Genomic DNA, 26,457 nt, shown 5'->3' with positions numbered 1-26,457 from the left:
TTGTCCTTCCATTGGGTCTCTTCTGCAATAGGCAAAGTTCAAGGTTAGAATGTCTATCTCATTCTAAAGTCGACCTAGCATCTTCCCACATTTTAATTTTTTTTTACTTTTTAAAAGCACACTTAATTTTCTTAGAATTGTTTTAGATTCTTGTAAAATTGAGAAGGCACTACAGATTTTGGTATTTATCACATCAGGTTTTTCCTATTAATAGTATCTTCTATTAATGTATATTTATTGCAATCAATGAACCATACTTGATAAATTATTAATAACTGAAACCCATGCTTTATTCAGTGTTCCTTAATTTTTACCTAAGGTCTTTTTCCTGTTCCAGGATCTTATTCAGAATGCCATATTACTTTTAGTTTTTGTGTCTCTTTAGAATCTTCTTCCTGTAATGATCATCTCTCTTTTTATAATAATTCCTTTGGATTATCCACTATTGTGATTATGAAATGAATTCACGGATAATATACACACTCAATTTAAAAATCAATGTGATGATCTAAATTATAACAGAGGAGGAATAAAAGGCTATACATAATTAATGTGCATTTTGCTTTTATTTTAAATGTTCACTCAGAAGTTATAAAGAAGTAGTTAGGTATTTGTACCTACTTATAACTTTAGAAAGATGACAAAACTCTGCAATATTATTGACACTTTCCTTCATTTTTAACATTTTGCAACAAGAACTGAATAAATATATTTAGATACACATGGAATTACTAGGCAGTTATACATGTGACAGGCACAGATGTGTTGGTTACTGTCGCAGATGCCATGAATGGAAGTGGCTTCAGTGTCTTGATTTTCTTAAGTGGAAAACAGTACTATCTTTTGTAGACTTTTATAGTAGATATATTTCCAGAAAATTCTGTGTATATTCAAAAGGTACGAACATCTTTCACATTTATGTGTAAAATAGAGTTAAAGTCCTAATGCAATCAGAAATGCATTTTTAACCAGAACCTAAAGGTTCAATGTGACATATGAAGGCCATATGGTATGTACATAATGGTCTTACATTCTGGGCCACCTTCCACTAAATGCCAGTGGTCCCCTCCTCCTATCATTGTCATAACCAATGAAAGCACCTGCAGTTTTCCAAAATGTCCCCTAGGGGGTGGTACTGCTGTGGATTGTGGTGCTAGACAGTTTAACGGGAAGTGTTGGTTTCTTTGTGAAAAGAGTTCAGCAGTTACTGAGTGCCAGAAACAAGGCATACAAAAAACACTTACCAAGGTGCCTGGTACTTTGTATGTTTTCCAAGAATGTAGTTAATATCTTCCAGTTAATCAGCAGGGTTGTTTGGGAGAACATAGTATCCTTGGCATCCAGGTAGTTGTGTGTGAGTGGGGAATGCAGATCAGGCAAGTACTGCCATCCCTGCCTCACACATGAAATAAGCAATGAATTATTAATCACTTACATTTGGAAAAGGGAGCTCCCAGGAGTGAGCCAGAGTCAAAGAAATCTTTCTGGAGAGGACAATAGTAGCTTATTGAACCAGGGCAACTGGAACATTAAGGAAATATACATTTACCCCACGAATAAAAAAAAAAATAGCTCCCAGACCCTTACTTCTCAAAATGTGTTCTTCAGACCAGTAGCACTGGCAGCACCTTGGGGTTGTTAGAAATCTCAAAATCTCAGCCTCTATCTCAGTCCCACTGATTCAGACTCAGCATTTTAGCAAGAATCCCAGGTGTTCATAGGAGCAGAAAGGGTGTGGTATGTTTCCCCGTCCAACATAAGGGTCAAGACTGACACCCCCATAACAAAAGACAGGTTAATAGGAGAAAAACACAACAAATTTATTTAATCAACATTTTATGTGACACAGGAGCCTTCAGAAATATAAACCCCAAAGCCTAGGGGAACTGTTGATTTTTATGCTTAGATTTAATGATGAATGGACAGCCGTGTTTGAATGTGATTGGACAAAAGGGCATGAGCTAATGGTAATCGACTGGGGAAACCCAGCAAGTGCTTTCTGTTTGCATTTTTCTTGGCTTCTCTCCGTGTTATTCCTTCCTCCTGGGTACAGAGCAGGACTCCTTCTGGAATGGGGTTTTATGAACTATCAGACAAGGTAGGTCAGGGAATTTCTGTTTGGTAGCTCCTACCCAGAAGGGCCGAAAAGTTAGAATGACATTTCTAGGTTTTATAGCTTTAAAATTTTTTCTTAGTTGTTGATGGAACTTTATTTTGTTTATTTTATTTTATATGCAGTGCTGAGAATTGAACCCAGTGCCTCACACATGCTAGGGAAGTGCTCTACCACTGAGCCACAACTCCAGCCTTGTGACTGGTTTTGAAAGATTGGAGAGGTATTCCAGTTTCTCTGAACCACCTTGGGGGAAGAGGAATTCTATTGTCTCTGGACTGTCTGGGGGAGAGGGACAGGGAAGGAAAGCAGGAGAAAGTAGGGGAGAAGCTCAGAAAGATCTTATTTCTAAATGCTTTTTCTTCAGTTCAAAGTACGAAGCATGCAAAGACTTTGGGGTATTGTATTCTGAACTCCAACATGTGCATCTGTAAATTCAAGTTTGAGGTTCACTGGACTATAAAGCCAACAAGGAACAAGAAGAATGAACAATAATACTGTTTCATTTTTTTGTGAGAGCCTGCTGTAGACCTGGGGTGTGTGTGTGTGTGTGTGTGTGTGTGTGTGTGTGTGTGAATGCAGAAGAGCTACAGGGTTCACATTGTGGAGAGTAGTTAAATAGTGAGAATGACAATAGTAGTAGTTCCAGAATAATCTACACCAGAATATGTGTGTGTGTGTGTGTGTGTGTGTGTGTGTGTGTTTCAAAGATTTCTGACTAGACTTCGTCTACTGAACCAGAATTTCCAAGAGTCAGGGAGAAATGAGTATTTAGATAAACAAATGATAAACTCACAAACACATGAAGGCTGAGGATGTAGCAGTGGTAAAGCCTGTGCTTAGCATGCTGAAGGGATGTTGGATCCTGGTTCCATCCTCCAACAAAAGAAAAAAACAGATGTCTGTCATTTCAGCCCAGATCTATCACATCAATATGATATCAAATATGATATCAGAATCTCTAGCAGTTGTGGAGGCCTGGACATTTTTGTTTAGTCTCCAAGCGTTTCTTTGAAAGTCATTGACTACATGACCAAAGGGATCCTCTATAAAACTCCTCTCAATAATTTATATAAAGAAATAAAATCAAGTGTGTGTGTGTGTGTGTGTGTGTGAGAGAGAGAGAGAGAGAGAGAGAGAGAGAGAGAGATACAGAGAGACAGAGACACACAGAGAGAGACAGAGAGAGAGAAGTGTGTCTGCAAATATATCTGAAGGATTGTCAGAACAAGGATTAGTGGGTAGAAATTTTTAATGTTTTAAAGTCAAACAATCATAGCGTTTTCCTTTTTCTTTGGGGGCAAGAGGGACATTTGAAATGACCTAGATCAACTCTTAGTTTGTAGTTGAAGAAATTAGTGGTCAAAAGATAAAGGAAACCAAAATCAACTCCTATCTGATACTGATTAACAACAATGATAAAAATAAAATGAGACTCTCCTCATTTCTGTGATATTTCCACTGCATCACAAAGGCATTTAAATTCCACCCTGATTTCTATCACAAGTAAAGCGGAAATGAGAAAGGAAACCGGTTACTCTTAAAAAAAAAAAAACAGGGCGTATTCCTTTAAAAGAGGAATTGGCAATTTAGAGTACTCAGATTAAATTTAGAGACTGATATCAACCTAAAGATGAAATCTAGACTCTAGAGCTTGGATGTTAATACCATTAAATGCAAGCTCAATCTGTTCAGCCGCCGGGTCTCCTCTGCGCCTCTCCGGTCTCCAAGAGAGCAGGTGTCCGCGGGGCGTGGACTAGGCTGTGGCTTTGCTGGGGAGACCAGTGCGACCTCGCAGGGGTACCAGCTCTGGGTGATAGGAGGTGGAAAACACGGATGGGACTGGGGCCGGCGGGAGAGACTTTTAGGAGGATTCTCAGAGGGAGAAATGAGCTGGTGAGGGAACAGGTTGAGAAAGACAGAGTGACAGGTCGCATTGGGGAAGCCGTGGGGTCCAAGCGTTTTCTACAGCGCTGTTGGTCCATCAGACTCTCCACCTCTTGGCTAAGTTGGTGCTCAGAGAAACTGAGAGGGGAGTTAAAAGCAGGAGACAAACAGGCTTTCGGGCAGGTGAACCCCGTTTTCTCGGGATGGACGGCGAGTGTGGCGGCCCAGGCAGGCAGGGACCCGGTTCGCCTCTGAAGCCTGTAAGGCTCCGGAAAAGAAAGATGCCAAATGAGGGGCGCTGCTCATTCTCCTGTCCCCGAGCTGCAGCTGGCTTTGCGGACGGCAGAGGAATTGGGTCTGAAGAGTCCTTTGGGGCAGCAATCCGTCGCACGGGTGGGTCGCATCCCCTGTCACGACCTCACTAAGTACTACCCAAGCCGCCTGCCTCTTCCAAAGATACCAATAGCCCCTCTATCTTCCGCTCATCTGACCAGAACCGGTCCCTCGCTTTTCACTGGCCTCTGTGCACCGACCTCCGTGCACCAGCTCAGGCGCAGCGCCTTGGGGCGGGTCCCAGTCACCCACACCTGCCCCCAGGGGCGGAGCGCAGCGGCGACAGCGTGGCCCCAGCCTCCGCCGCCGGTCGCGCTAGCCCCGCCGCTTGCGGACCTGCCCCCCATTCCCGCCCCCGTGCACCTCCACTCCGTGGTTCCTGCCCTCCCTTCCTCTCCACGCGGTCTGTCTGTCCGTCTCTCCGCCCGCCAGAGCCGCGGCGCCTCGCACTTCTGACTCTAGTCTCTGCTGTGCTCGTCGCCGCCGCCACCGCCGCTGCCGCCTCTGCCGCCGGGATCTGGAGCCCCGCGCCATGGAACCGGCCTCGGGCAGCGAGCGCCGCAGCCCCTCGGGCCCGGCAGTCCCGCCGCCGCCGCGGGGCCCAACGCCTTTGGTTGCCGCCCCCAGCCCGGGCCAGCTGAGCAACCCTGCGCGCGAGCCGCAGCACCCCGAGGAGGAGCGGCAGCCGCGGATCAGCGAAAGCGGCCAGTTCAGCGACGGACTGGAGGATCGAGGTGAGCGGGCACCGCCCAGGGCCTCCCGGACCGCTACCCCGCACCGGGCTCCTTTGATGGGGAGCGTGCTCAGGGCCTGCCTCTCCCTACTCGTGGGTTGAACCCGGGCGGGCGCCTCGGAGCGTGCAGGGGCACGGAACCAGGACATCCCTGGAAAGGCGCGGAGAGCTGAGGGCTGCATCCCCACCTCCGCGGCCCGTGCTGCCTCGGTAGCGGCTCCTTTTTGCAACCCTGAGAAGCCGGCTGCAGGCCCACCCCGCCTGGGCCAGCTCCCTCCTCTAAACCAACCCCAGCCCCTCCGACGCCCGCTGGAAAAGTTTGCTGTAGCCGGTTTCTTTCTCGCATTCTTTTTTCTTTTTACCTTCGTCGTTGAGCGCTCCCGGGGGACTGCTGGCCCCGCTTATCTCGGAGGGACCTGGGTTCCTTACGTCCCCTTTCCAGATCCTTATCCTGTCCCCGCCGGCTACCCGGGAAAACTTCCCCCTGCGGATTTGGCCTGGAGGTGTTTTCTCGGTGACCGCCGGGACTAGGGAAGCGAATCTCGGCCAGGACTGCCATTGGACTCCCGCGCCCTCACCGGGACCCGGGTTTCCGCAGTCAGCCCTGCTGTGTGGAGAGGGGGCAGAGGGTTGGGATATTTGCGGGGGTTTGGGTCACTAACCTCATCTGAATGGATGCCATCGAAACCTGCTAATTCCCCAGAGCGCCTCTTCAGCCCTTTCAGAATCCTTCCCAGGACACTGGCCTTACACTCCGCAAACACCCTGAGAGGCCGAACTCTACCTCTGACCTACAACCAATGTCCTTTTTGAGTTGCCCGCATGGAACGCGAGGACTCTCCTGTTCATTCCCGCGTTTCTTTCGTCTTCCTCCATCCCTTTTTCGTTTCCTTCGACTTGGATTCCTTGCGGAGAATGTCCAGCTCTTGGCCGCGTTTACACCTTTTCTGTTTCTTGCTGCTTTCAAATTGGACCCCTTGAAAAGAATCAATGGTTAAACCGCAGTGGCCGAAATCGGATCCTTGCAGCCAGGCCCTCCATGGGGAGCCAGCGCTTTGCACCTCCACCCCCTTTTCTTGGAAGCTTTATTTTGTCGGCTCTGGAGGGTTTATATATTTTAGTCTTAGCAGGTTTCTGTCCTATTCTTAGTATCTCCTGTACATTTTTATTCCGTTTCGTGTTGGGATGCACGATCTTTCTCCGTTAGAAATTCTAAACTATAGCATGTAAAATAGTGACATGGAAACAGTGATTCCTGTGGAATCGCTAGAGATGCTCTGCAGGAACTGGAGCTGCTCAGGTTGCAATGGGTTCTGCACCTAGATTGCGGTCTCTCCCCCTCTTCTCACAGAACTAGATATCCTTTGAGACCTGATGACTGACTGGTGAATTACCAGCGCCCAGCAAAACTTAACATTTTACCACAGGGTGTGTTAAATTACCTTTGCCCCTCTGTAATTAATAGTGTAGGATTTAATTATTATTATTTTTTTTTGAAGAAACGCAAAAAAATCTGTGTTGAGCTTAATTTTGTAGCATGGTTGGTCATCTGTAAAAATGGCCTATTTCTGCCCACCCCACAAAATGATGGTGGGGAGAGTGGTAGGGTGAGTTAATATTTAGCATAATTTTGCAGCACATGCTCAAGTGTAAAAAGCCTTTCTGAATTTATTCTCAAGGTTATTTGCCAGTGGTCAACTGAATTTTATTTTCTATTATATTGTAGCCTGAAAGCATGCACTGTTCATAAACTATCACAGTGTGACAGCATTGCATATCACACACAGCCTCTGTGTTAGGATGAATCCTGTCCCCCCAAGAACCCAGTGCCGTGTGCCATTGAGAGCTAACTGAAAGTCAATGTGACATTCTTTTGTTTGACACACTCCGGACAGCAAAGAGTTAATGATAAGTGAGTCATTTCAGATAAATAAATCAGAAGATTGCCTGGGGAGGATTATTGTGATATTTTGTATTTGTGTTACTTTTTTTCATGTGGGGTTTCATCTTTCCAATATCAATTTTTGTTATCCCTTGGGAAAGGTTCCAGTGCTGCTACTTTTTCCTAATGGTGAGAGGATTGGGGAAGAAGTCTGGGCAGTTGGTAGCTTTGCAGCTCTCAGCCCTGCCAGGCTGGCTTTCTTCTGGGCCTACATACCTATAGAATCTGAGGGGATGAATACTCTTGATGTGTACCCATATTTGGTATTCTCTTTTATCCTAACTTTCTTCTGAGCTATTTGGACCCTGTTGGGGACCACTTCACACTGAAATGAAAGCATTGCTTTATAATCTCTGTGTTGGAATTTTGGAGACATTTTGCCCTTAGAAGTGACATGGGCTAGTTCCTAGACACCTTGCCATCTCAGAATGTCAGTACTGTAGTGCCATTTGGTTGAGCCTGTGGTTGAGGGAGCAAGAGCTCTGTGGTTTAAGACCTCAAAGGAATTAAACACACACACACACACACACACACACACACACACACAATAGGCCAAGTTTGTTTAAGACATTTCTCCCTCCCACTTTTAATGCTCAGTTTTCTCTCCATTAATGTTTTCCCATCATTCTGTCCCAAACTTTAGGGTGTGGTTTAACCAAAGAGTAATATATTTTATTATTTCTCATTAGCTTCCTATTTAATAAAAATTCCCCTTCCTGCAGATAATTAAAGTTTGATAGATTCTTAGAAGAAAGCAATGGGAACTAATTGATACCAGTATGGCTTAAACCTCCCACTTATATTTGTATCCACATCGACAAAGGAATCTGTTCTTCATTAATAAAGGCCTATGCTTAGCATGAAGAGAACACCAAATTGCAAATATGTGAAATTTAAATGGAGTTTGAAATTCTGATGTGGAGGCCAAGCATGAGTAGGGAGAATCCAGCCCTGCTTGCTCTGCTGGCCCATTCAGCCTTGCCACACTAGCCGCCTTTTACCTCTGAAGACCTCTGAAGCACAGCTTCCTGAGCACTTTAGGAATTCTCACCACATCCTTTTAACTTGTGAGTGCATATGCATCCAACATGGTGTCCAGGAACCTGAGTGGACCATTCACTTATGAGCCAGGTTGTTAAAGTTTTCATGTTCCACTTGTCTTTGAGTAGTACAAAGTTTTCCATTTTTGGTTTTGGCTACATTTTTAAAGGGAAAAATAAACTGGAAATAAGGAAAACTTGGCCAGAAATGGGGGAAGTCTTTCCTCTTTTGGTTAGTGTTCCCATTGCAATTACTTCAATTAAAAACTTTTAAAAATCTTGTGGGGAACGCACACCAAGAATCAGATCTCGGGAGGGATCTCCAGACCTACTGATAAGAACACCCAACTGCCACCTTGGCAGGCAGTTCAGCCCATATCACTGTCATCTGAAACTCCATTCAGGGGATCACTGGCCTGGTGGGTGAGGTATTTGGATGGGTCCATATGTATGGTCCAATTAGGTATATTATTGAGTTCAATTTGCTTTGGAAGAAAAAAAAATGTTATATGGCAGAATGGAAAACCCAGATCATGATTGTGCCTCTTGGAAAACTAAACTTGCTTTGAAAAGAAACCTTGTTTTTGCCCCCAGTGGATCAGCATCTTGAAATCATTCCTGTCCATATCCCTACCAAATGACCTGCTTATTTCAGTCAATACTTAAACATTACAGCTTTACTTCTCCTGAAAATCAATTGGCTTGGAGGAGAGGAAGATCTTTTCATCATTTGAGAAAAGGAAAAGAAATTACTGGGGTATGTGGGATTTGCTTATTTTAGGTTATGACTTCACCTGGAGACCAGGGTGTTTGTAGTTAACAATTAGAATGGGGTGTTTTTCCAGTAGCTAAGGAAGAAGAGACAAAGGGATATGCTGTCTTTTCATTTGTAATCACCTATACCTAGGGTGGAATTTGACAAGAGTGAAGGTTTGTCTTTTTCCCATCCAAGTGCATTTGTGAAGGAGGGTTTGGGGAGACTTTTACAGTGAGATGATGGCAATGGTGCTTATACTTACCGTTTGCATTCTCATCCACCTTTTGATCATACATAAGCCCGCAGGTTTCAATCACTTAAACATCCTCTGGGCTGTCATTAAGCAGCCTTTTCGACACTGCTGCTTGCTTTGCTGAGTGTTGATACTTGGGTCTGGGAAATAAATGGAGCAGAGAAGAAATGTTAGCAGGGTCCTTGGTATAATTTTTGAACAGGATGTGGTTTTGGGCAATATTTGGGCTCAGAAAAATGATACCCCAAATATGGCACTTTGGCATGCTGAGTCCTCTGAACTGAAGGACCCTTAGAAGCAAAATGTCTTCTGACCATCTCCTGCCCTTCTTCCTTCTGTTTCCCCTTCTCTTCCAAGGCCGAATTCTTTTTTTTTTTTTTTTTTCCCAAGGCAGGTCACAGAAACTAGAGTCCTCTTCCCTAAACTCAGCCATAACACCAAGCAATATTACACCAATTTCTGCCTGCCACCTTTCCGTGTCACACACCACCTTTCTGTGTCACAGCTGATCATACTGAAATTCAATGTGGCTACAAGATGTACCTTGTCTTATGATAGCAGATCATAAGACCTTCATTCCAGAAGGGGTCCTGCCCCACACCCAAGAGGAAGAAATGCGATGTAGAGACACCAAGAAGAATCTGGACAGTCCTTGCTGAGTTTCCATACTCGGTTTACTACCATTAGCTCATTCTATTTTGTGTAATCACATTACTTTATGGTTGTTTTTAAAACCTAATCTAAGCATAAAAATAGCTAGCTTTCCCCCAATCCTTGAGTCTTCATTTCTGCAGGCTCCTATGTCATTTAGAACTCTGACTAAATACGTTTGTTATGATTTTTTTTTTTATTCTCCTGTTAACCTGTCTTCTTGTGGGCAAGTAGGCCATGCCCTTTATCATAGGTAAGGAAAAGTCTCACACCCTTCCTGCCCCCATAGCAACTAAAGGCTTCATGTGATGGCTGGTCAGACATAAGAGGCGATGTGTGGGACTGATATATCTCACACTGTGATATTTTGCCAATGGGCCTGAGCTTTGGCTACCAATTCCTTCATTATTTGGAACTGGTGTGATAAGGCTGCTCAATCTCTAAAAGGAATATTGTGGGTTATTTAGCCAAGAATGGCATAAACAAGCTTGTGCTTGGGTAGAACACATGACTGAAAATTTGATTGTCTGTGTAACTAAGAGATGCCACTTATCACTTATTTCAAAGGAGAACAAAGAAATATAAATCAGGATCACACTGAGGATGTTTTAGTCTTTGACCCAAGGCAGGTGAAGCTTGGGCATTGCCTGGGGTTTGTCACAGATGTCTGTTGTTAAGGACTCTCAATGTGCAAAACAGGAGACAAAAATAAAATCTGTCTTACACATGGCCTACCTAAGAAGCTCCCTCCTTAATTTAAGTGGAACAGTTTTACTCCACTTAAACATTCTGAGAATTTTTTATGTGTTCTTGGTCCGAAGGAAGGAGGACAAAAAATGTGACATGTAATTTGGGTTGATGTTGGTTGTAGTTAAAGAAAAAACAAATTGTGTATTTCCTTCTGTTAATTGTCAGAAGGTGTGGTGAGGGCTTTTGTAGTACAGGATTCTTTGCTTTGGGTAAAACCAGTCCTCAAGATGGGACTGTGCTGTTGGGTCAGGGCAAATCAGTACCCACAGCCCAGGAGCCTGGATGATTGAATGTTGTACTGTTTTTCTGATAGAAGGACCTGGTTGAATGGAGCAGCATCTGCCTGAGACGCATGAGTTGATGCAGGGGCAAGGAAATGGTCTGGTGTGATATCAGGGAGTGGTGGGGTCTGTGGAGTTTTTCTAAAGAGGACAGCTGCTATCACCTTGCAGAAAATACATGCCTCATATTGCAAATGCCTGTGATTTCTCAAGAGATGCCAGAATGCTTGATTTTTTCATGTGAAATCTCCTAATTGTGAAAACACAGTGTGGGCCAAACAAAACACATCTTGGCCCACGGGCTGTCAGTTTGCAATCTTTGGATAAGAAATTGTAGCTCTGGCTGTGGGTTTCTTAATAAGGAATCCTTTCTCCTTATTTTTGTCAGGCTTACTAGAAAGCAGCACCCGGCTGAAACCTCATGAAGCTCAGAACTACAGAAAGAAGGCATTGTGGGTATCCTGGTTCTCCATTATTGTCACACTGGCCCTTGCAGTAGCTGCCTTCAGTGAGTATCAGGAGTCTGCTGATCAATACATGCTGGTGTTGCCTGTCTTATTCTCTAACCCTGTGGGATGCACTTTTGCTTTTACTTGACTGTTATTGATGAGTAAATTTTTTTTAGATGGTTGGATAGTCAGGGTGCTTATAAATTAGTAAAATGGCTTCTCTTCTCTGCAGAGGGAAGAGGTATTATGAAAAAGAAATGGAAAGCAAAGTTGAGAGCCTTGGCTTTCATCAGTATGCTAGTTTGTGGAAGTAGATTCTGGCTGCCAGCTGAACAGTGAAAATATATATTCTCTTGGTGGACGCCTTTAGCTTGGACTGACATGTGACAAATAAATATCCTAGAGCTTTTGAGTCTAATGCAACAAGATGAGTGCAATATACCAGTGAGCCCTCTCCCTGCCCCCACCAATTATATCTTGCATAAAATTTGGAATAAGATCATATTACATTTTAATGAAAGAAAAAATAGGAGGGTCTTCTCTCAAGTTTTCAGTGGCCACAGAAATACAATCCTTTATTAAAATCAAGGAAAACTATGAAAATGGAACAATTTCTGCCTACAGATAATCTCATCTGGGGACTAGGAAGCCCTGTGGCATGTGTATTCTCAATCAACATTTGCAGCCTATGGAAATGTGCATGTGCTATTTGTTCTTATTAATGTGATGATTCACAAACCCAAGTAGTGACAGCTACCGCTCAACCTTAGTAGAATCCATGCTTTCTGTTTTGTATTTTTTTTAATGATGGGGAGAAGAAGTATGTATTTTGTACATTTTATGATAAATTTATTACCTAATAAGATCTGTATTCCAAGTGATGAGCATCATACAAGGTGTCTCAGAGTAGGAGAAAAAAAGAATTGTGTCCATCAGAAACTATAGCTCTGAGTGTTGTTTAAAATTCTATTCTGTCAGATTGGATCTGCTGTTGAAAGGGATTGGCTCCCAAGAGGAAATATTAGAATTTGACCAAATGCTCCCTGCAAAACTAGACATATATTACTTGAAACAATTTATATTGAAAACAGTGTATCTTGGCTCTAGAAAAGCCAAACATTTAGAAGCAGAGGGTAGTGCATTTCAGGAAATTTCAGTGAGCCAGAAATTTAATCAAGAGGAATTCTGATTCCTGAAAACAGCCACTCCTTCCCCTTTCCTCCCTTTAAATAAAAATACTAAACAAGAATAACAAGCTGATTGATGTCCCTGGAGGGTAATTTGGTTGTGGTGGCTGGTAGGGAGCTCTGGATCAGACATCATAATTTACATATGTAAAGGAAGAGGAATGGAATGAAGGGAGGTGATTTACAGATGAAATAATAGTTACTCAGACTTGTGCATGTGCCCAGTAGAGCTGTTATTACTTGTGTGGGTGTTTGAATGAAGACCTAAGTGTGAAGAAATCAAAAGCAAGTCTTTCCTTGGGGAGAATATTGTTACATTTGATATACTTAAATCTCACAATAGAGAAAAATTATGAGGAAATTTTGTTTTCACTTGTTATACTTGATCAGTTGTGTTATCTTAAAAATGTTGGTCCATTTCCTTTAGGAAAAAAACTTGCATAATGCCTACAGAGTTAGGATGTTGCTTTGGGCAAAGAGTTTCCTTTTCCTTTTCTTTAAACTTGATATCACCCCTTTGGTACAGCAAGTTTTTAAATCTCTAACTTCTTGCCTAGAAAATGTGGGCATTGGCATATAATATCATGAGCTGTGTTATTTTCTATAGTACATTTAAGTTGTCTTCAACTTCTGGTTTAGTTAAACCAAAAAATTTAGAAGATAAAGTTTCCCCCCACTTGCACTACAGAGTAGCTTCACTGCATGAGCATGCGCGCACGCGCGCGCGTGTGTGTGAGTGTGAGTGTGTATGATCTCTATGTTGTTAGAGTTGTTAGTTTCACTCTAGATTCCTAAATGTATTTGTAATGTGAAATATTTAAAATAATTTACTTGTTGATAGTTTTTTTTTTTTTTTTTTTTTGGTAATCCTTTTCATAGTTTAGAATGGAAAGAAAATAAATAGGGATTAAGCAATGTAACTGACTTTTGAAGTTATATTTGAGTCAGTGTCTAAAGGAAAATTCTACATTTCAGAAGTGACAATAAATATCTATTTTTTTTAAGTGTCCCAGAGGCGCCCCCCAATCTTTTATTTTCCAAGGGAATGGTTGACAGAGAGGTAGATGAAATGGAAAACTGGCTTGGTGAATCCCTGTCCTATCCAGTAAAATTATCAGGTTGAACCAACTAGCATTATTAAGAGAATTACTACAGATTACTGTAGGTGATGCTTTGGTGTGTCAGAAATGTCTTTGGAGTGTGTGCAACTGTGGATGCACATACATGTGTGTATGTCATGTGTGTGTGTGTGTGTGGCTGGTTGGGAGTATTAATCATGATGAAGAGAAGTGGGTTGTATTTATGTTCATGGCTTCTTTCTACTGTTGGATGATAAAAAGTTGGGGGCATGCCCAGCGTCTATCTTTGCATGAAATCTATAGTCCAGACTATTAAATAAATGAATTGAGAGAGATATTAAAAATCTTTTTTAAAAACTTGTTTGGAAGGAAAATATTTCTTGGAAAATGATAAACTGTACCTAAATGTACATTTAGGTGCCAGGCTTAGGTCTCAGTTACAGTTTTTGAAGACATTCGGGTCATCCTGTGGAAATTATCTTGCTCAGGACAGTGTCTGGCAACTGCATCTACTCGGATCAGTGGGATTTGTTATCTTACCTACTGGATTGCCACTTTCTATTTATTTGTAAATGTTTTTAGTATGCTGTGTTTCCTCAATTAATAATTACTAAAAGACCTATTGCTAGTTAATTTGTGATAAATCATTTGAAAAATTAGGAGGACTTTCAAAGTTTGTGACTCGAAAGTGCATTGAATGATATGTGAACTATTTTTGATAAGCCTTGGTAATACAGTGATTTTGGCCTATTTGAATGCTGATATAAAACCAGATGGTAATGCATCTTAGAATATTTCAGACAGGGCCTAGTTTGGTTTTAAAATTGATTCTGTTTATAATCGGCAGGCAGCATGGAAAATGGCAATCCTGTTATGAACAACTGTGGAAAAATATCTGTTTTAATAATGAGGCTAGAGAGAGAACAGAAGTTCAGTTTCAAAACTCAGGGTTTTGACATTATTGATGTCTTTATTAGAATGATTGAGGGAAATATATTCTGATTCAATTTTTGAGGTTTGAGTACAAGTTAATTTTTAGGCACTCAGTGCTTGTTCTGTGGGAAATGAAGATATATTTGAAATATTCTCAGGGGAATGCTTTTCTAAAATACATAGCTCCATTAAAGAAAAGCACTCTAGACCAAAATCATCTCAGAAAAACCCACTCAAAAATTGAGTGCATCACTGGATTTAAGAATTAGAAAAAAAAAAAAATCTTTGAAAGGTGTGATTTTATTTTTATATGTGGGGATATAAAATAATTTATTCAATTTTAGCATAAATTCTTAACCTTTAAAAATGATAGAATAATGTGCACTTATTCTAAAATGTGAGGCCAAGAGTTGACATATGGATAAAATGAAATTACATTTCTTTTTCATACATGCAGCAAAAAATGCCTGGCAATTTTCTAAAGGGTTCTTTCACCTGGCAGACACATTTTCAGGTATAAAAAGGCCCAGGACCTTCTGGGGTCTTTCTGAGACCCCAAGAGTAACATCTGAATATAGTTATAGTGGACTTAAACCTGACCTGACATTTGGCCCTCTCTTTTGGGGACCATTTACTTTTTGTCAGGACTGCAGCCCATGTCCTTTGATACAGGTCTGCATCTCCAGGGTCTCACATCATGAATTCCTCCTCAAAGAGGCCTCCCCATCCATGTGGCCTCATCCCTCAGAGTGATTTTGATCTATTCCACTGCCTGTTTTCTTCCTCATAGTCCTTCCCTTTCTGTTCCTTCCTCCATTTGGTAATGAAGTTTGTGAAGCCCCCCTGGTCTCTTATGCCTGAGAGCTTCTACCTCTGAAATACTGCCATGAACCAAAGACTTAAGTCTGCAGCATAAATTCTGCTTGTAGAATGATCCTTTGTGTTGTTTGCTGGTCTCATATTTACTGTTTATTTAAAAAAGCAGTGTATACATGTGATAAAAACCTCACAAGACCATGGATACTTGGTGCTCATCTCTGTCTCTCAGTTTCTGCTCCCCACAGACAGCCTTTCTCATCAGTGCCTTGTGGGGTCTGCAAGACATTTTCTATAAACACCGAAGACCAGGTGTAATTCCTATATATACCTTCTAATTTTTCCTACTGTTAGATATAGTATCCTTTAAAAAAAATCTTTCTTAGTTGCACATGTACACAATACCTTTATTTTGTTCATTTGTTTTTATGTGGTGCTGAGGATTGAACCCAGTGCATCAAATGTGCAAAGTGAGTGTTCTACCACTGGGCTGCCACTCTAGTCCTAGATGTAGTATCTTATCTTTGCTGGTCTTTTAAACAGCCTGCGCTTCTTCACAAGTGACTGCTTTTGCTGTTTGTATGAAGTGGAATGGAAGTGGAGAATCTTCAGGAATAACCTCCCCATGAATGTCTGCCTGCTGCTGCTGATCCGGGTGATGAGGCAGTGGGTTGGGGGATGTGGCCAGGAAGTTGTGAACCACATCCTGGTGATGTTTAGTGGGATAACTTGCTCCCTGTAAGTGTGTTCTTCGAATGATAACTATGGAGGCGGTTTCTGAGAGGTGGAAACCAGAGGGAGGACCAGGCAGAAATGAGGTTTGAGAACCTCACCATGAAAATTTTCTGCACCTCTGGGTTCCTTCTTTATACCCTTGTGGTCAAGTCATCAAAGATCCTGTGCTGGCCACCCTCTGTGCTGCTAGCTACTGACAGCACATCATGAAATGAGGAGCAGTGTTGTTGTTGTTGTTATTATTATTATGGTGCTGGGGATTGAAGCAGTTGTTTTAGTCTGGCCCTTTGCTTCCTGTGAGGCCCATCATTATCTTTTATCTTGCCTGCTTCTTCCTGGTTGGACTCATCTCCTCCCATCCCCCCAACTTATGGCTACTCCAGCTCACACATGCATCTCGTGGTCCCCAAATATACACTCTGCTCTTTGCCCTTTTATTCATGCCTTCTCTTTCCTTGGTCTCAGACATCTTTGCTTCCTGACTCCCACCCTCATTTTCTAGGCAAATTTTACTTATTTCTCAAAATTAAGATGAAAGATCACCTCTTCCAAGAAGCCCCCTTTCCCTTATAGCCCCACAGACACCATAGATTAGACACTTAATGCACAATACTTGGATTGTCTCAATATTGCTTTCTGTACTAATATACACTCCTCAGTGCTGGGGCCTCTGCCTTCTGTCAGTGTTCTCAGTCCTAACACAGTTGGCCTGCAGATATTGCCCAGAATGGAGTCAATTTTGATGAATTCCTCAGCTACCGTGGGTGCATCAGGTTGAGGATTGATGTTTGCAAATAGAGGTGACAGACAAAGGAATAGCAGCTTTGTCAGGTGAGTGGAAGCAAAGAGGGAAACTGCAAGATGGAATTTTCAGCTTTGTAAATGGCTAGGTTGCAGGAACTCCTTCTCTCTCCTTTCTGCTCCCTACTGGCTCCCTGGTGTTTCCCTCTCCCTTCACTGCCACTTGGACTGAAAGATCCAGGCTTCCATTAACAGGGTCTCGCCTGCCTGCCTCTGTTGGAGCACATCTTCCCTAGTCTCCAAGCTCACAAAGAGCTGCTGTTTCCAGCCAGGAGTGGAGGCGTGGTCTCAGCAGCTGCCTGCCTGTTCTGCCTCCTTTCTTGTTGCATTCTGCACACAGCATCTAATTAAAAATGTGGCCAGGGCACATTAGCAGGAGGGTGTCCTTGCCTCACAGCCATGGTGGGGGCATAGGGGAGCTGGGTGACAAACCTGGCTAGATTCCACGTGGGGCATACTGCCTTTTTGTTTGGGTCCAAAGGGGTGGAGGCTTCTTAGGAGATCTGTGAGGTCTTTCCCTTTTGCCTCTCAGTCTCTTTCCAATCATATTTATGAGCCAGTTGAATGAGAAGGGGTTTTCTGGTCTGCTCCTGTGCTAAACTGTGATTTGATCCTCTGGGTACTGCCTTTGTAAGGTGAATGTCTGCAGGAGGTCCTCCTGGACAGGAAGTGACTTTGCTGGGTCCTGTGCCTTGTTCTGAGATATAGGAGCACTGAGATTTGGAAGGAGCAGATGAAGTCAGAGGGAAGGAGAGAACCTTCTTTCATTCCAATAAAATAAGCTGTTTCTCATTTCCACCTTCCTCCATGCCTGACACCCATCCCTCCTTCCAGCGGGGGAACATATTCATCCAATCATTAGTGATTACCACTGCCTGTCTGTGAAGAACACTCTTCTTGTGTGACATCCACACAGGATGTCAAGAATTTGAACAGTCTGTCCCCTTGAAGAACTTGGGTCTAAGTGGGCAGGTGATGACCAGGCAGCAGGGTAGGACAATAAATCCAGACCTCCTACATTGGTTGTACAGGGGTGCTCAGGAGAGGGCATCACTGATCTTGTACAGATTTGTCTACCACCCCCAGCAGCTACCCAACCTTCCAAAGGATAGAAAGTGAATTGGCACTATCTGTGTAGAAGCTAAGGCTGCCCTGGGGTGGGAAGAGTGGGGAAAGATTGCTGGTCCCAGTAAGAGGAGCTTGGGTTATGATGTCCATATGGCTGCTTTAGTGTGCCCAGGCGGCAGCAGCAAAGTACCACAAATTCAGTGACTTAAACAACAGAAATTATTTTCTCATAATTCTGAAGGCCAGAAGTTGGAGATCAAGGTGTCTGTGGGGTTGGTTCCTTTTGAGCCTCTTTGCGTGACTCATAGCTGTTTGTCCTCTCTCCATGTCTTCACACCATCTTCCCTGTGTGTCTGTGCCCTAATTTCTTCTTTCTCTAAAGGCACCAGTCATGTTGGATTAGGGCCCACTGTCATGACTTCATTTTAAATTATTCACCTCCTTAAAGACCCTGTCTCCAAATACAGACAACATTCTGTAGTACCGGAGTTTAGAGTTTCAGCATATGAATTTTGGGGAAGATAGTTTTAGCCCATAGCAATATCTTTGCCCAGCACCAGGCAGTTGGAGGAAGCTAAGATCCCAGAGTAAAGTAAATTCCTTAAAAAAACAAACAAACAAAAAAAACATCACTTTCAATGAAAGGTCAGACTGAAATAAACACATGCACCAGCCCAGGAGGACAGTGAGGAAGCTCTCTGTTTAATAGCTCTGTGTGAGGTGCAGATGAGGTGGGGGTATGGGGCTTTTCACTAGATAACCATGAGGCAGAACTCATATAAATTTATGGTTGGAATTTTCCAAGGTGGATTCCTTGGGAAATAAACCTGGAGACTCTGAGATGTACTGGAGGAGGTTTATTGGGGGTGGGATCTAAGGGCTGAGAGGAACTCTTATACGCTTGGGGGCTGGGGCTGTAGCTCAGGGGTAGAGTGCTTGCCTAGCATGTGAGACGCACTGAGTTTGATTCTCAGCACCTCATAAAAACAAACAAATAAAATAAACGTATTATAACCATCTACAACTTTTTAAAAAAGTAAAAAAGAATAACCCTTGGAAAGGAGCCGGGAGCAGGAGGACAGAGGGAAGAGTTGAACTGCAATGCTGTTGCCTTGGAGCTCATCCTGTAGGGACTTGCAAGCTGGGATGCTCCTCTGGAGATGTCCAATGGATGCCAGGAGATCAGACTGGTCCTAGGTATAGGCTGCTCCAGGGACAGGTATAACCTTGGGAGGCAACTTCCTTTAGTAGAGGACTGTTCCACGTTCCAAGAGAGGGATGCAGTTGTCACAGCACTCACTCCAGGCAGCTGAGGGAATGAGTGCCTACACCTTGAAGAAGGGTCAGGGAGACATGTCAAAGCATTCACTCCAGGTTTTTTTTTTCCCTTAAAGATCCCCCTGGAACCCCAGAGCTGGGAATGGAACCCAATGTCTCATTCATGCTAGGCAAGCACTCTACCCCAGCACATTCTAGGTTTATACACTCTATTTTACCCAGAAACCCATAATGCTATCTCAGTTAATGTTGTTGAGCTATTAACATGGATGTGGTCCTAAGTTGTAAATACAACTGGAACATGTGAAAGAAGCAGGTGCAGAACAGTGACCAAAGGCCTGCAGGTGTTCCACAGATGTAACCACACCAAAGATAAGCTCACAAGCCAATATTAGAGGGTTCCCAGGAAAAGGGTCTCCCATGATTGAGAGCCATATAAACAGCATGATGAGAAGTGAATTCCAGATGAGAGAATTGTCTGACAAAATCTGAAAATAAGTATGTTTAATATGATAGACAATTAAAATGAATCAAGCATACTAAAGAAGACTGAACAGAGCAATTGGAAAATAATCAATGTATTTTTGATATTTTTATTGAGGTTTAATCTGGATGTAGTCACAAAAAAATTAAGAACTATAACAATCTCTATTCTTTCTCCTGTTTCCCTCTAGTCCTTTTACTAGAAACCACTTTACTTATGTAGTTAATTCTTTGTTTACTTGTATGTGTACAATAACAGGCTACTAATGCTAATTCTTGATTCTTTTTTCAAGGTTAAACATTATTTGTTGGCTTCCTAAGATGAAAGAAGGTGATTTATTCTTTTATTCTCCTGGACCCACACAATCACATTGATTTTATGAAGTTATTTCCATGCAAAATAACTATTTTTTTTTTCATTATTATGACTTCTACTCATTGAGCCATCAGTGGAGCATGATTACTTCTTTCTTGCACAGTTTTTTTTTTTTTTTTTTACTCTGGATTTAATATGTTTATTCCTGTGTTTACTTTTCTGTGTATTTATTTCTTGTTAAGCTCTACTTCTTATTTTCTGTTCTAATCTCAACTTCTCTGAGATACTTACAGACGCACAGATAATTCCACTTGTTTCTTCTTGCAGAATGATCGTTTGGATCCATTTGAGTACTGCTGATCCATTCTGGTTGCCCTTTCTACTGCACAGCTGTATCCTTGCATCTCTCTTTACTATGTTTTTTTGGGATTTACCTTTATTTTTCTTTCTTGTTGGGCTGCCGTTTTGCTGGATACCAGGTTTTTCTCTTCGGTTCGCTCTCGATGGTGGGGGGCGGACATATCTTCTCTTAGCTCCCTAGGAACAGGACCATGGGAAGTGTAACTTTCAAGCTGTGCAAGGCCTGAAATGTCTTTAAAAATCCTGACATTTGATTAATGGCTGGATAAAAAATTCTCGGGAAGGAAATAATAGTCCTTACGAGGTCTGAAGGTTTTACTCTATTTTCCTATAATTTCTAGTGTTGCTGTTTAAGTCCTAAACTATTCTGAATCCTAATCCTTTTCCTGGGCCTTGCTGTGCTGGGGATCCCTTTTATCTGTAAGTGCCCCTAGGTTCTATTTTTTCTTCCTATGAAATTTCCTCAACTCCTCTTGTTTTTCTATTGAGTTTTTAATTTTCACTATCAAGTTTTGTTTTTTCTTCGAGTTGCATGAGTGTGCTCATTTAAAAAATTGTACATCTCTTATTATATGGATTTTTAAAATAGATGCTTTCTTATATTCTGGAAAGTTTTTGATTTTTTAAAAAGAAACTTTTCTATTTCTTGCACTGTCTTCCTCTAAGACTTAGTTCTTGTTAGAAGATGAATCCTGTGAGTGGTGATCTTGAATATCTGCTTATATTAAAAGGGGTAGCTGGGTACAGTTGGGCATTCCTGTAATTCTAGTGACTCAGGAAGCTGAGGCAGGAGGACCATGAGTTCAAAACCAGCCTCAGCAACTTAGCAAGGCACTTAAGAACTCAGCGAGACCCTGTCTTTAAATAAAATACAAAAAAAGGGCTGGAGATGTGGCTCAGTGGTTAAGCACCCCTGGGTTCAATCTTGGGTATTGCCCCCACACAAAAAAGGGCAATTAAAATGCTGATAGGAGCTATGAGCTGTGGTTGGTGTCCACTGTAGGATGATGTAGCTGGTCTCTTTTGTTGGTAAATTCCATTTTGGTGCATCCAGTCCCTAATCTTGCATTTCTTCTCTAAGTGTCTGGTAGGCGAATTGTGGCTGAGTGGGTATTGCCCTTCTGTAGAGAGTTGGGGAGGGAATCTTGAAAACTACAAAAAACTTTGGATTTTTAAAATCAGAGCATTTTAATTGTACATTGTATTTGGGTTCATTTTGACAAAATGATACATGTAAGGAATTTGATTTTGATCCCCATTTCCCCCCACTTTTCCTCCCCTTCTCCCTCCCCCCTTTTCCCTCATCTACTCTATTGATCTTCCTTTCACTCCTTCTTTATTTTCAATTGGTACATAAAGGTGTAATTCCCCTTGGTACATTTATATATGTTTACAACTTTATTTTGTTAAATTCATTCCATAATTTTCCCTTTCTTCCTCCTTCCCCCCTTGTTCTACTCCACTGATCTTTCTTATATATGTATGATAACTGATCCCCCCCACTACCTTCTTTCTGTTATTTTGCTCTTGCTTCATATGAGAGAAAACATTCAATCCTTGATTTTCTGATTCTGGCTTATTTCACTTAGCATGATCTTCTCCATTTCCATCCATTTACTTGCAAATGCTGTTATTTCATTTTTCTTATGTCTGAATAAAAGTAGCATGTGTGTGTGTGTGCGCACACACACACACACACACACACAAAACATTTTCTTGAGCCATGCATCTATTGATGGGCATCTGAGTTGATAGCATAATTTTACTCTTCTGAATTGTGCTGCTATAAACATGGAAATGGATATATTTCTATAGTATGCTGATTTTAGTTCCTTTGGATAAATACTATGGAATAGTATAACTGGGTCCTATGGTTGTACCATTTTTAGTTTTTTGAGGAATCTCCATACTGCTTTCCAGATGGTTGTACAACTTTGCAGACCTACCAACAATGTGTGAGTGTACCTTTTCCCCCCATAACCTCTCCAGCATTTATTATTATTCATGTTCTTGATCATTGCCATTCTGGCTGTAGTGAGATAAAAACTTAGTGTAGTTTTGATTGATTTTCATTTTCCTGATTGCTAGAGATGTTAAACATTTTTTCGTGAATTTGTTGGTCCTTTGCACTTCTTCTTTTGAAAAATTTCTGTTTGGACTGGGGTTGCGGCTCAGCGGTAGAATGCTCGTCTAGCACATGCGAGGCCCTGGGTTCGATCCTCAGCACCACATAAAAATAAATAAACAAAATAAAGGTATTGTGTACAACTAAAAAATAAATATTAAAAAAATTTTTAAAAAATTCTGTTTAGTTCTTTTGCCCATTTATTGGTTCAGTTACTTGTTTTTTTGGGTGTAAAGATTTTTGAGTTTCTTTTTTCTGTATATTAATCTCCTGTAGGAAGAGTAGCTAGCAAAGATTTTTTTTCCCATTCTGTAGGCTCTCTCTTTACTCTCTTAATCCTTTCATTTGCTTTTCTAAAGCTTTTTAATTTGATGGCATTCCACTTATTGATTTTTGGTTTTATTTTTTTGAGTTTTAGGTGTCTTGTTAAGGAAGTCAGTGCCAGCACCAATATGATGGAGTCTTGACCTTATGTTTTATTCTTGCAGTTGCAAGGCTTCTGGTCTAATTCCTAAAGATTTTGATCCATTTTGATTTGACTTTTGTGCAGGGTGAGAGATAGGGATCTAGCTTCATTCTTCTACATAGGGGTATTCAGGTTTGGAAAACTTATTTTTGAAATAGACTTTGAACACTCTCCTCTTCTCTTTATTTTATTGTCTTACCAATTCCCCCCTTTTCTGGGTGTCCTCAGGTTTAAATGGGCTGCCTTTTTGCTTTCACACTGCTGTGTTAGGCATTTGCTTTCTGGAGTCTGTTAAACCAATTACCACTTGCCCATATGTTTTCTAGCTTCTAAAAATTGTTTTTGTTGCCTCTTTCATTTTTTTCCTAATTGGTTTGTCTTCTTAAAAAATTCCTGGTCTCCTAGTTTAGTGGGATGTTTAGAAGAAGCAAAAGTAAATGTGAGGAACCACCCTGCCATATTTCTCTGGAAGTGTCAGAGAACAGTTTGTAATGAAAAATATGCTAAGCGAACCAGAAACCAGAAGTAGCTAGTGAACCAAAATATAGAATGTATGACAAAGTGGTTCTTGTGTCTCATGTTTACTAGGAGACATGGAAGACAGGATAAGTTCCAATGTGAACAATTAAGAATTCCAAAAGCAGAAAGAGAGGAAACAGAAAATAGTCAATGTTTTAGAGGTATCTGAAACTGTTTGGGAACTGATGGGAGAGATTGAGGACATATGATTCAAACCATGGCAGAGAAAAAGAATTAGAGCACTTACCTTATTCAGTAGATGACAAAAGTGAAGTAAATGACACAGAAAAAAAGTATATACTCTGCAAAATAAAATGCAGGAACAAAACCAAACATTTCTTCAGTTACAGAAAGTATAAATGTGTTTCATAAACCAGGTAAAATTTAGAGAAGGGGATTTGGGGGTGTAGCTCAGTGGTAGAGTGCTTGCCTAGCATGCATGAGATCCTGGATTTGAAGCCTTGGGGTTCAAGCCCCAGCAGTTTAAAAAAATAAAGATTAAATTAAATTAAATTAAAAAGTCTGAAACAGATACTAGTAAAAAGTTTTTGTAGCTATATACCAATCAAAGAAAAAAAAAAAAAACAAATGAAGACCAAAAGCATTATTAGGCATAAAGAGTGGTACTATAGAAAAAAAAAAGGTTCATTTTACTGAGAATATAAAACACTTGTCAATATCAAATAACAAATCTCAAAGCACCCAATCAAAAATGGATGGAATTCTAGGTAGAAATTGACAGGTCATAATTTTAATGGTAGACTTTTATAGATCCCCTTCTACTAGTTGATAGAAAAAAACCAAAAATTTAGTGAAGACATGAAAGATTGGACTTATGTACTTCAGTATTTTTCAACATTTTTGACTGCTTTCCATAGTAAGAAAGGCATATGTGACCTAGAAAATGTATTATGTGTATACATACTGTATGTTATCATATCTAAGACACTTTTGATTATGATATGACATTATTTCTTGGTGCCACTAGGAAATAAAAATGCTGCCATTAAATGATATCATGCTGTTCATTGTGTGAGCTACTCAATGTCAGAGTTCTTAAAATGTGAAAAAAAATGTTCACTTTGATAATTTCTATCCTCTCTTATTTTAAAAACTGCTGGTCATAACCTATCAAATTGACTTCATGCCTCAATAGTGATTTGGAACTGTCAGTTTAAAGAACACTGACTCAATGTGTCACTATAGAACCATGCACCCAACAAGTTTGCTTCAGCATCATGAACATGTATACATGTTCATGGTATACAGTGTCACCACTTCCATCATCACAACAGAAATCTCATTAAAATTTCTAGGAATCTGTATTTTGCAAAGATCCTTGAACATGATAAAAATGATAATTTGAGGTCGAATTTAGCTAAAATTCTCCTATATATAATTATATATGATGGGAAATAAAGCAGCACATTTCTGAGTAGCACATGGATGAAAGTTATTTTAAATATTAAGAATTATTTAGAAATAGGTAAAGAAGAACTCAAACTATCACTAATTGCCAATGACATGATTCTCTATTCAGAAGACACAAAAATTCCACCAGAAAACTTATACAACTAACAAAGGAATTTAGCAAAGTAGCAGGATATAAAATCAACACCCATAAATCAAACATGTTCCTATACTTCAGTGATGAATCCATGAAAGAGAAATTAGGAAAACTACCCCGCTCACAATAGCCTCAAAAAAATAAAATACTTGGGAATAAATCTAACCAAAGAGGTGAAAAAAACTCTACAATGAAAACTACAGAACACTTAAGAAAGAAATTGAAGAAGACCTTAAAAGATGGAAAGACCTCTTATGCTCATGGACAGGCATAATTAATATTGTCAAAATGGCCATACTACTAAAAACACTCTACATATTTAATGCAATTCCTATTAAAATCCCAATGACATTCTTCATAGAACTAGAAAAAGCAATCGTGAAATTCATTTGGAAAAATGAGAGACCCAGAATAGCCAAAGCAATACTTAGCAAGAAGAGTGAAGCAGGAGACATCACAATACCAGAACTTAAACTATACTAGAGAGCTATAGTAACAAAAATGACATGGTATTGACACCAAAAGTAGACTTGTAGATCAATGGTACAGAATAGAAGCATGAAGCCAAACTCATATATCTCATACTAGTTCTATGAAGAATATTATCTCATACTAGACAAGTTATCTCGTACTAGACAAGGGTGCCAAAAACATCCACTGGAGAAAAGATAGCCTCTTCAACAAGTGGTGCTGGGGAAACTGGGAAGCCACGTGTAATAAAATGAAATCAAACTTCTGTCTCTCACATTGCCTGAAACTCAACTCAAAGTGGACCAGAGACTTAGGCACTAGAACAGAGACCTTGCACCTAATAGAAGAAAAAGAACACCCAAATCTTCACTGTGAAGGCCTAGGATCTGACTTCCTTAACAAGACCCCTAAAGCACAAGAAGTAAAATCAAGAATCAATAAAGGGGATGGATTCAAACTAAAAAGTTTCTTCTCAGCAAAAGAAACAATCAATAATGTGAAGAGAAAGCCTATAGATTGGGAGAAAATCTTCAACACATGCACCTCAGATAAAGCATTAATCTCTAGGATTTATACAGAACTCAGAAACTTACAACAAAAAACAAATAACCCCATCAATAAATGGGCTAAGGAACTGAATAGACATGTCACAAAAGAAGAAATACAATCCATCAACAAATACATGAAAAAATGCTCAACATCTCTAGCAATTAGAGAAATGCAAATCAAAACTACTCTAAGATTTCATCTCACTTCAGTCAGAATGGCAATGATCAAGAATGTAAGCAACAATAAATGTTAGCAAGGATGTAGAGGAAAAGATACACTTATACATTGCTGGTGGGAATGCAAATTGGTGCAACCATTATGGAAAGCAATATGTAGAATCCTCAGAGAACTTGGAATGGAACTACCATTTGACCTAGTTATCCCAGTCCTTGGTTTATACGCAAAGGACTTAAAATCAACATGTTACAGTGATGCAGCCACATCAATGTTTATAGCAGCTCACCTCACAATAGCTAAACAAGAATGAAAGTTATTTTAAATATTAAGAATTATTT

The 26,457-nt window shown here is 40.8% G+C and overlaps 1 protein-coding gene across 2 annotated transcripts in view; it reads left to right on the top strand.

Annotated features, from left to right (window-relative positions):
- Positions 1-4,644: 4,644 nt before the first annotated feature.
- The window catches only part of Tmem163 (transmembrane protein 163), a 212,039-nt gene continuing 190,226 nt past the window's right edge, over positions 4,645-26,457 (top strand). For both annotated transcript variants that reach the window (XM_027954034.2, XM_071619292.1), the window contains exons 1-2: positions 4,645-5,067; positions 11,129-11,248. In XM_027954034.2, the coding sequence (XP_027809835.1) occupies positions 4,866-5,067; positions 11,129-11,248 (322 nt within the window). In that variant the 5' untranslated portion in view covers positions 4,645-4,865. The remainder of the gene's footprint in view (positions 5,068-11,128; positions 11,249-26,457) is intronic.

The sequence above is a fragment of the Marmota flaviventris genome, chromosome 11 (assembly GCF_047511675.1).
Source record: "Marmota flaviventris isolate mMarFla1 chromosome 11, mMarFla1.hap1, whole genome shotgun sequence".
Taxonomy (NCBI): domain Eukaryota; kingdom Metazoa; phylum Chordata; class Mammalia; order Rodentia; family Sciuridae; genus Marmota; species Marmota flaviventris.
Note: the sequence above shows the minus strand (reverse complement) of the source record. Positions and strands in the feature narration are given on the sequence as shown.